At 39.6% G+C, this 10,873-nt stretch overlaps 2 protein-coding genes across 2 annotated transcripts; one reads left to right on the top strand and one right to left on the bottom strand.

Annotated features, from left to right (window-relative positions):
- Positions 1 to 5,562: 5,562 nt before the first annotated feature.
- Positions 5,563 to 8,234, bottom strand: tfpi2 (tissue factor pathway inhibitor 2). Its single transcript, XM_054763448.1, has 5 exons — positions 7,829 to 8,234; positions 7,566 to 7,736; positions 6,192 to 6,371; positions 5,936 to 6,109; positions 5,563 to 5,823 (listed from the first exon to the last, which is right to left on the bottom strand). The coding sequence occupies exons 1-5, from the start codon at positions 7,899 to 7,901 to the stop codon at positions 5,750 to 5,752; spliced, it is 672 nt and encodes a 223-aa protein (XP_054619423.1). The 5' UTR covers positions 7,902 to 8,234; the 3' UTR covers positions 5,563 to 5,749.
- Positions 8,235 to 9,940: 1,706 nt separating this feature from the next.
- gngt1 (guanine nucleotide binding protein (G protein), gamma transducing activity polypeptide 1) lies at positions 9,941 to 10,734 on the top strand. Its single transcript, XM_054763449.1, has 3 exons — positions 9,941 to 10,009; positions 10,107 to 10,205; positions 10,303 to 10,734. Exons 2-3 carry the CDS (start codon positions 10,110 to 10,112, stop codon positions 10,426 to 10,428), a joined length of 222 nt encoding a protein of 73 aa, XP_054619424.1. The 5' UTR covers positions 9,941 to 10,009; positions 10,107 to 10,109; the 3' UTR covers positions 10,429 to 10,734.
- Positions 10,735 to 10,873: the final 139 nt, after the last annotated feature.

Consider the following 10,873-nt stretch of genomic DNA (forward strand, 5'->3'; position numbering starts at 1 on the left):
TTGTGTAGCGTCATTGATGTTTAAAGGATTTAGCGTAATGCACATGCATTTGGTGACTAAACAAAACATGATGAGATGTTAAAAAAAAGGTAAGGTCAATTACAGTAATCCCTCCAAATCCCAGTGTGGAATACTATCAGTGTGTCTTTCAATGCATTTTTTGAACGTCTTTTACAGTCGTCCTTCTCTGGTTGGAATTTCAGGACTTCACTCTATCACCGTTTTTCAAAATATATTAGTTGATAAATTACCACTGTTTCATGGTTGAATACCGCCTATAATTAGTCAAAAAATATGCATGTGTAATCAAAATGTATGTATTTTTGGCCTAAATTAAGCATTTTCAAGCATAAAAATGACTAAATGAACATTCATAAAACGCATTGAAAGACATGTTGTGGTATGTAGTATCCTACACTGGTCACTAGGTGTCAGCAATGTTACATTGGTAAGACAATAGCCACTGCAGGAACTGTAGTGGTGAAAAAAAAAAAAAGAACAAGGATGTTGCCAACATGTGTGACTCTACATTATGTCTTAGTTTCTATTATTATATCTACTATATCGTGTAATATGAGTGTAAAGAAAACTGTATGGGTGTTATTTCATGTCTAGAGGGCGCTAATAGTGTTAAAAAAGCGTATTTAGAAGGTTGTAAACAGGTTTTCTATAATGCTCTAACTATAAAAATATTTAATTTATAAATAAGGAATCTTACTTTACCGAAATTCACTTTGACCAATTTTACCAATGAACCTCAATAAAGGAGGGATGTCTGTGTTTGTATTTTAGTTCATTAAGGCATTTTTCTGCTTGAAAATGCTTAAGGCCAATAATACGTAAAATGTGCTTAAATGTGCATATTTTTACTAACAATAGGCTGTAGTCAACCACAAAACAGCGATGATATACTAATTTATTTTTTAAAAACCGTGATGGAGTGAAGCTGCGAAATTCAAAGCACGATGTGGCAAGGGCTGACTATGTTCTAAACACATCATGTCTTCACTTCATCTTTTTGTACAATCACTGCACACGTCAACATGAGGCTGATCCAGCAATTTTACACACCATTAAAGAAGTTGATCAGGGGTTACCATGGCAATGACAGGGGTGCTATTTTCCCTATTACTGTATGAGCCAACGTACCATCACTGTAATTTCAACACTATTCTTTTAAGGTCAGATGATTGTGTTGCTTTACTTGGCAGTTTGTGCATCCTCCCAGCTCTCACTTACAGTCACGTGACTTCAAATCATTTTGATGTCCTATTTTGCTTTGGTGTAAATAGCCAAATGCTCCAACCTAACATTACCATGGAGCAAATGCCCTCCCTTTGTGCATGAGGTTTGCCCCCATGTTTTTGACAGCACATCATGGAGAGTTAAGTGATTGCCGCTAAACTGTGCTGTCAAATACTGCGGAAGCGTGCTGCCACGAGAGAGCTGCATCCCCGCTGCTTCTCGTCATGCAAACCAGATAAGAGCTCAAACATTTTGTCATGCGCCGCAGCGGGCATGACAAAAGAACAATTCTTCACACTGCTCACCTCATTCCAACCGCGCGTTCTGGGGGAATTCTCCTCACCTTCTGGGAGTATATATTACTGTACCTGTTACTGCAGCTATTTTTGTGTGCAGGACATATTCATCAGTTTCCCATGTCAACAATCTTGGATCAGAATGTATGGAAAAATATGTCCAGCGGGATACCTTGTGGTCGTCTACCACCATGTGGTTTTACTCAATTGCATCAGTGAGGCTAACCGATGTGCTGAGGTGTGCAGCAGGCATTTGCATTTATTTATTTTGCAATCACTCAGTCTGCAAGAACAAAAGAAGTGGAAGCCGTTGATTTGTGTCCAGCCGCGAGTTGTCTCTCCAGCAAAGCAACACAATGGACAGAGAGATTGTTGCAGGCTGTCAGCAAGGATCTTGCGGAATATCCGAATTAACTCCAACTGCAGGAGTTTCACTTGAAAAAATAGATTTTTCAGCACCGCTGCTGGAGGCAAGGCGGGGTGTAATGACGTTAGGATTTAAGGAGTCCACAAGTGTGCCTTTTGGGAAGTTCAATGACTATTACATAAAAAGTGCTCTAACAAATTTATCTCGAGCTCCTTCAGAGCAATTCTCTGTAAATCCTATTTAAAAATATGGACCTTTAGGTTAGTGGGGTTTTCCATTTAAATATGCAAGCCGTGTTTGGCAGCAGATGACTAGTGAAGAGCAGCACATACAGTACAGTAGTTGTATCACCAGACACATCAATCAATAGCGTTTGATAGGATTTTATTTACCCAGAGGAGGGTGATGGATGCTGGGAAAACTCTTGTTACCTTATTGGGGCACACACGTCTGCTAGAGGGCTGGACCTATTACTGATGTTTTTCCTCCGGAGGCCAATATTTTCCAAAACATTTGACTAACCTTCTGCTAATGTCAGCTTACAATGAAGCAATCCACGATCATCCACTATAACAAATAAACCATGTGGGTGGATCTTCATTCTTTTGTTTGGGATGCTCTCAGTGAAAGTGTTGCTTATTATTTTTATTTTATTTTATTTTTTTAGAAAAACAATATCCACTCACCACAATTGTGACAGCCATTGGCTATGGTGCTGAATCAGCACCTGAGTGGCTTCTCTCGTATCTCTTGTACGCTGGTAAAATATGTTGCATTGACAGTTTCATATAATGAATTGAACCAATGGTTTTCCATTCCATCTCCTTAACAATTGCATATTTCAACCCTGCATGCGACGTTTGCATTTACATTTATACTCTGGCTGCACAATATTGATACGCAAGTATTAATACACAATGCACATAGAAAGCTGTGTTTATTCATTTTATTTACATTTTTCTTTTTACTTTATTGTGTGTGGCTGTTGTAGCAAATTAATTTCATGCAAAGGATCATACACATTTCATTTGTATCCTACTAAGAAATCATTTAAAAATCTGTAATTAATGTAACATTTTCATCAACACTCATGTCACGAAAAATATATCATTAATTGAATTTCATAATACGGTAAAATTGCCACCAGGGGGCGTCCAAGAGTCCAGTGGCGTCATATTAGGTGTTAATTCACTTTAAATCAGCAAACACCTAAGCTCATACGACCTATACCAGATAATAAATGGTTTGGAAAATGTTCAAAGTCAATGTTATACATGCAGTTAATCTTGGTTTACACATGAAAAATGTTCCCCGAGTAAGTGTCCATTAATCAGTTCCAAATGAGAGCAAAGCTTTCCAAAGCCTAATGTGCTGTACCTAATAAAATAACCGAGCAGGATCGATTTATCACAGCATCCTGGATGTTTTGTAGTCAGTATCAAATTCTTACTCTTTTGGTAGTCGTTAATGGCAGCCACTAATTTATTGCATTCATTATGTGAAAATGTTCAGTGTAGTTAACACATGCCCATCATGGCAAGCCACGCCTCTCTGTTACGACGGCAGACTGAGGCACAATGTGACGTCCCCACACAGTCACACATCATAGTCTGATGCGACGCGCTTTTATAACTTTATTCTGACCCGAACGCATCAACAGCAGTGCAATTCCGACACCATACAGTGGTGTGAAAAAGTGTTTTTAAATGAAATCTTTTATTATTAAAGGAGAAAAAAATCCGACGTTACATTGCCCTGTGTGAAAAATGGATTCCCCCCCCTAAACCTAATAACTAGTTGGCAGCAACAACTGCAATCAAGTGTTTGTGATAACTTGCAATGAGTCTCTTACTGCGCTGTGGAGGAATTTTGGCCCACTCTTCTTTGCAGAATTGTTGTAATTCAGCCACAATGGAGGGTTTTTGAGCATGAAGCGCCTTTTTAAGGTCATGCCACAGCATCTCAATAGGATTCAGGTCAGGACTTTGACTAGGCCACTCCAAAGTCTTCATTTTGTGTTTCTTCAGCCATTCAGAGGTGGACTTGCTGGTGTGTTTTGGATCATTGTCCTGCTGCAGAACCCAAGTTGGTTTCAGCTTGAGGTCACGTACAGATGGCTGGACATTCTTCTTCAGGATTTTTTGGTAGACAGCAGAATTCATGGCTCCATTTATCACAGCAAGTCTTTCAGGTCCTGACGCAGCAAAACAGCCCCAGACCATCACACTACCACCACCATATTTTACTGTTGGCATGATGTTCTTTTTCTGAAATGTGGCGTTACTTTTACGCCAGATGTAATGGGACACACCTTCCAAAATGTTCAACTTTTGTCTCGTCAGACCACAGAGTATTTTCCCAAAGGTCTTGGGGATCATCAAGATGTTTTCTGGCAAAATTGAGACGAGTCTTAATATTTGTTTGTTCAGCGTTTTTTTTTGTCTTTTGTCTCTGCCATGCAGGCTGTTTTTGCCCAGTGTCTTTCTTATGTTGGAGTCATGAAAACTGACCTTAACTGAGGCGAGTGAGGCCTACAGTTCTTGTGGGGTCTCTTGGATGAGTCGTTGCTGCGCCCATGGGGGGTAATTTTTGTTGGTCGTCCACTCCTGGGAAGGTTCACCACCGTTCCATGTTTTTGCCATTTGTGGATAATGACGCTCACTGTGGTTTGCTGGAGTCTCAAAGCTTTACAAATGGCTTTACATTTCATGCCCTGTCATCTTTCGGTTCATAAAATACAGTAAAAATTGGCATCTTTCACACGTAGTTGCAATTGGTGATTAATAATTATGAATTAATTAGAAAACTGTGATTAATTGGATTAAAAATTTTAATAATTTGACAGCCCTACTTTTAAATTGAAGGGGCAGAACAACCAGAGTTTGAGACTTCTTACTTTTCATCAGTATTTGTTTTGCAACATCCCTGGACCAGCTGTCAGACATATTACCAGCTATATTATGCTATATACAATATATACAGTATATGCTATATATATATTTCTTATGGGAAAAAACAGACAGGAAGGACATTTTTTCCTAATATTCCAATCTCATCATGTGATGAGTTCCACATGATGCATGCTATTGAGAAGCTGAGCATGGCGGGGATACTCTTTGTCATCTGTGTAAATAACGTTGCATTGTTTCTTAGCGTCAAGGGACTGGCATATTGCTATTTATACCCAGTAGCGTGCGGGAGGAGTTTCCTTTGCTATCTTCTATAAATATTTGTACTTTGTGCTCCAGCCATAATAAGAGATCTGCGGGAATATCTTGGTCCTTTTTATATGTGATTTCTCATGCAGAGCAGCAGCATGTTGCAAAAATCATAAATTAGCTGGTGTGACACACATTCCATCTGCGCAGGAATACTGTACGTATAGTAGTACATCCTAATAATAATTTTGTAAGCCTGCAACTCCAGCCATTGCTTCCTTCCTCATTCCAGACTATGCATAGGTGGCTGACTTCCTTAGAAAGCGTCAGCGCTTGTGAGAAACAGCGAGATGGAGATAAAGATTTTGTCTGCGGCACTGTGTCTTATAAGTAATAAAGAATCTCCTGAAAGTTACTGGCCCATTGGAGCATTCAAATATTAGATTTGGCAGGAAGAAGGTTTCCTGAAGAAAAAAACCCCAAACCAATATACAAATCAATGAATATATACTTTATCAAATATAGATATTTATACAAAAATGTGCTTAAAGGAGTCACAGTCAAAGAAAATATACATTACATTCTTACACAATCCAAAAAACGCAACTGAACATGCGCAGTCGTAATCGAAATATTTGTGTGTTTTTTTTTTTTAAAGCATCAGTCCAAGTGTGATTTTCTGTTTATGCCTGCAAAATAGTGATCCGGTTCCTTCTCAAGCGACGGATTTTTCCTTGTCCAGTGTGCTTTTTCCCTCCTGAAACAAAAAAAGGGTGTTAAAATACATCAGTAGGGGTGATTAAGTAGACGTTCCTCAACGGCAGACTGCTTATGGTCACTTTTTTCTCCCCACATACTCAATCTCACACCTTTAACACAGACGTCCATGCAGCTTTGCCTCGAGACAAAGTTGTTGCTGCTCCCCCCGCAGCCTGAGTATATAAACTCCTCACACATCTTGGTGGCTGTGTTGTAGTAGTAGCGTGGTATGGAGGCGGAACATTTGCCTTTGTCCAAAGGTCCCAGGCACAGCACCGGCATGGCTGTCAAAACAACACGCAATCAGAGTGTCACCTATCGCTTCACAGTCGCTGTAAAGAATGTAGGTTGGTCGCTTTCACTCACTTTTTCGTGGACTGCAGTACTCCGTGCAGGAGGTCAGATCTGAGAAGCGGTTGGCGTTGCCATTGCAGCCACCGTAGTAAAAAAGCTCGCACTGCATGGTGGTCATGTTGAAGAAATAGCGCTTAAAGAGTGCCCGGCAGGGCCCCTCCTCCATTGGAAACCTACACATCTGAGGAATCTCTGGTTGGAGGAGACAGACAGACAGAGGTTGGGAAGTGTCGGATGAAGCTTAAAGTGGTCAGAACATTAGGTACACCTGCACAATCTAACGCAGTATCCGACTTTTTGTGTCAAAGATCTCATACAGACCATTTTGCTAATCTTTCATGTTGAAACAAATGCATTGTAGGTCAAGTATGTGCTACCAGTTCAATATATTTCAATAAAAACAGCCTACTTAATGTACAGTCTAAGCAACAAAGCAAATATATACACACACCATATTTTCCGAACTATAAGTTGCACTTTTTTTCATGGTTTGGCTGGTCCTGTGACTTATACTCCGGAGCGACTTATATATGTTTTTTTTCCACACTGACAGCCACAAGTGGGCGCCTAAGGATTTTGTACCAGTACCTGCTACTCCTATCACTCCTGTACCACTGAAAATTCACAACGTAAACATCAACTTATAAAGACAACTGTGAAAGATGCCCCCAAAGTCAAAATCATATTCTGCAGATTACAAGCTGCAAGTAAATTAGTTATGTTATGTTATGTTGTTTAGGCTATAGTTATCTGAATAACTGTTAATATGTTGCGTTAACATACCACCTATTCACGTTACGTTAACAGGCACCTATTTAGCCTTTTGTTCTCCATTTTATTGTTATTACTATAACTTGCCTTTCAAGATGAAATGTTTGTTCTTGGTTTTCTTAAATTTCCCCGCAAAAATGCAACTTATAGTCCAGTGCAATTATATGTTTTTTTTTCTTCTTCATTGTACATTTTTGGCTGGTGCGACATATATATATATATATATATATATATATATATATATATAAAATAATTTAACCGAAAAAAGTGAGTAAAAAAATACTAAAAAATAATTTTTAAAATAATATACAAATACTAATAAAAGACTAAAATAAAATAAAAATACTAAAAGCAATACTTAAAAAAGCAATAGTTTATCCTTTATTAGTCTGGTTGGAGTAAACAATCTAAGAGGTTTTTTCTAATATTTGACTGGTCATAAACTATTAGAAGCTTGCATTACTTATGACACAAAGTAGCTCTGCACCATAATAAACATCTCGTTAAATACCTGAGAGAACAAAATATTTGTATTGCACATAAACCTAACAAAGTGGCCCTTTAGTTTGTAATGGTGAACTTTCACAGGTGCAATGATACTAAACGTAAACTCACTTGGTATCCTAAAACATGTTTTCTGGCACTCCTGGTAAGTCTTGAAGTTATTGGCATTCCCTTGGCACCCTCCATAGTAGAAAACCTCACACTTCTGAGTGATGGTGTTGTAGTAATAACGTTGAATGTCAGCTCTGCAAGGTCCTTCGTCCACTTGGAGGAGGCACACACCTGAAATAAGCACACACACACACTCTTAAATCCAAATAACCACTGGAGCACGAAAATGCACAAACACTCCCTATAAGATCACTTGACGCTACCTCTCGGTGGGACTGCCAGAGCTGTGTAAAAAGAGGACAAGAATGCAAATAAAGCCAATAAGCAAAACTCCATTGTGCAAGTTTTTAGCTCCAGTGTGTTCTGCTCCTCCAAGCCAACGCCTGTTTTATAGTGGTGTGCTTCCTACAGAGGGGGGAAGCTCAGGGGCGGAGATGCAGTGACTCAGTCTAATAACACTACAATGCACTCACTACAAGCCCTGCAGCTGAATGACCGCCATGAGAAACTCACCAGTGACATCACTTTAATGTTGCAATAATTACGAAAACCGCTTTAGTGACTAATTGCGTGTTAACATAAAAGAAGGAAGCAACTTTCTCTTCCAGGTTACTGACAATTCTCACATCATATCCTCTGGATTGTGTGTAGAAATAGTAACATAAAAGTATAACCAGTGAAATGTTTGAAGACCCAGAAAATAAAGTAAAAAACAATGAATATTTTCTCCGGTTTCCTCTCACATTCCAAAAACATGCAACATGCAATATGTTAGGTTAATTGCCAACGCTAAATTGTCCATAGACATGAGTGTGTGTGTGAATGGTGGTTTGTCTACGAGCCCTGCAGTTGACTGGCCACCACTCCAGGGTGTACCCCGCCTCTTGCCCTAAGTCAGCTGGGATAGGCTCCAAGGACCTTAGTGAAGATAAGCGGCATAGAAGACGGAATAATGTAACATAAGGTAACAAAGAACAGAAAAAAGTTTATATTTATGTATACAGCAGGGGTGTCCAAAAAAAATCGGCCCACAATGCACTGCATGACCACGTGCAAGTATCACGAGAGAGAGTTCGTCTTCAGTGTGTGATCCAAGATGGCGGCGTAAACAACCCGGACAGTATTTTGGACGCTAAACAAGCGGGCGAACGCAAGCCAAGGCAAAATTTTAGCAAAAATTTTGGTTGTTAACAGAAAAATGCGCTAACCGGGGCGTTAACCGAGGTACCTCTGTACTGTTAACGCCATTAACACTGTTGCTGTTAGCCTTTCTGCACTGATTGGTTGGAAGATATCACATGGTTCCACTGCCTATACAGTAGTGGGTTGTGAGTTTAACGCTCAGGAGGCCTTGTATCCATGGTCTGATGATGACACAGCCCCACAGACGTTCAGTTTCAATGTGCAGACTTCTGCATAGGAATCTTTAAATTCATGTGTAAATTGGTCACGTAAAACCAGAGTTATGATCAGTAAGATTTGGTGTGATTTTGTCATTGTGTTGTCGTATTGTTTCTCATTTTGTGTGCGCTTTCGCTGCAGGAAAGCACCCACTTTGAAATCAAAAGTAAACAGGCAGGAGAAGCTGGTAATTAGTCAGTCAATCAAAGCATGAGAAAACATCAGCATGTGCAAAATACAAACACACGTTTTGCCAGGGTTTTTGCTCAAAACTATATTTTTTTTGTCTATGGTGCATTGTAACATGCAGCGGTGAATCTTAATTCGTCATCTTCGCAAGACATATTGGACAGTTGTATGCAATTGCATGCTTCCAACTTTGTGGGGACATTTTGGGAAAGGGGCCTCCCTGTGCACGAGTGCATCAAGCATGGTCCATCATGCCATGGTTGGATGAGTTTGATGTGAAAGACCAAAGACAAAAAAAAAACATCAACCCTTTCCAGAAAGTCTCCCAAAATTGATGGAAGCTGTTTTCCCTGCAAAAAAGGACCAAGTCCATATTTTTTTTTGCATTACTCTTGAGCCAAAACTTTAGTCTTTCTTTTTGTAGACATTGGGATTCATTAACTACAACAGCCACAGTGAAGACAATGATACATCTCCACCTTGACAGAAGGTTAAATACTGATTAGCCCTCTTATCAACATGACCTCCTCATAAAATGACACACCACCTGTGCTCCATGTCTGAATATTACAGATATCAAGTTATCCCAGCTTCCTATCAAGAATGAAAAAAAGAAAAAAGCCGGAGCTTTCACAAATAATTCCAAGAAAAGTCCCAAAATAAACCTGCGTTGATTCACCCTCCTGCCAAAAGCATCCTTTAAGATCCTGGTGCGTTCCCACAAGGGGTCTTGTTTAAATCAGATTAGGAGATTAGGATCATTTATGCAGATTACTTTATAACCCAGATTTAGGAGAGAAGAGGGATTCTCCTGCAGGACTGCCGGGGTGAAAGAGAGCTGCCTGCGAGCCATCGTGAGTAACATTCTAGTCGTTTATTACTGATCTTTTATTCAGGATTTTGTCCTTATTGTCGTTGTCTTTTCATGTACTGCACCGATTGTCGTTCTAGACAATGCCGGTCATAAATGTAGAGGACCTGACAGACAAGGACAAGGCTCTGATGGAAGTAAACCAACTCAAAACTGAAGTGAAACTTCAGAGGTGGTTGGTACGTCTTGTTTTTCCCCCCAGTGCTCTGATGGTTATAATCTAGATGAAGTAACTTGCTGGATGGCATGGTTTAACTGCTGCTGTGTTCCCTGTAGACATCTAAATGCTGTGAGGAGCTCAAGGACTACATTCAGGCCGGAGTGGATGACGACACTCTTGTCAAAGGCATTTCAGAGGAGAAGAACCCCTTCAAGGAGAAAGGTGGCTGTGTCCTTTGCTAGACTGAACATGAAGAGTTCTTCATACCTCACATTAGCAACCAAGGACGTTCTTCACGCTCTCTTAAAATGGACTTGAAGACTAGAAGTACATAACAAAGAACAAATAATTGTCCAAACTGCACATGTAAACTATGTTCCCCATCTTCTAGCCAGATTTGGACCCTTTTAATTGTGTTAAAATGTGTTTTTGCAAGGGTTGTATTTATTGCTTTCTCTCTCACGTGGTGTAACCAGAAAGGAAAACTATCCCACAGGTGTTTCAGTCACACAAACGTCACCTAATTAAATGTGCTTGTTTATAACTCAGCCTGACTCTATCAGTCATTTTTAATGAATGAAGCAAATACAATGCATCAAAATGATACAATGTGCAGGTGGACGATACTGCAAATTTTGGTATGAAGAAAAGAATTTCCGTTTTGCACTTTTGGATGTGAAGGAGGTT

The sequence above is a fragment of the Dunckerocampus dactyliophorus genome, chromosome 20 (assembly GCF_027744805.1).
Source record: "Dunckerocampus dactyliophorus isolate RoL2022-P2 chromosome 20, RoL_Ddac_1.1, whole genome shotgun sequence".
NCBI classification, from domain to species: Eukaryota; Metazoa; Chordata; class Actinopteri; order Syngnathiformes; family Syngnathidae; genus Dunckerocampus; species Dunckerocampus dactyliophorus.

Bases quoted from the DNA above. Each gene is read 5' to 3' on its own strand.
- tfpi2 (XM_054763448.1), bottom strand. From the start codon at position 7,901: ATGGAGTTTTGCTTATTGGCTTTATTTGCATTCTTGTCCTCTTTTTAC. The intron at 7,737-7,828 runs GTAGCGTCAAGT...TGCTTATTTCAG, and splicing joins TCTGGCAGTCCCACCGAGAG to GTGTGTGCCTCCTCCAAGTG. The intron at 6,372-7,565 runs GTGAGTTTACGT...TCCTCCAACCAG, and splicing joins AACATGTTTTAGGATACCAA to AGATTCCTCAGATGTGTAGG.
- gngt1 (XM_054763449.1), top strand. From the start codon at position 10,110: ATGCCGGTCATAAATGTAGAGGACCTGACAGACAAGGACAAGGCTCTG. The intron at 10,206-10,302 runs GTACGTCTTGTT...TGTTCCCTGTAG, and splicing joins TGAAACTTCAGAGGTGGTTG to ACATCTAAATGCTGTGAGGA.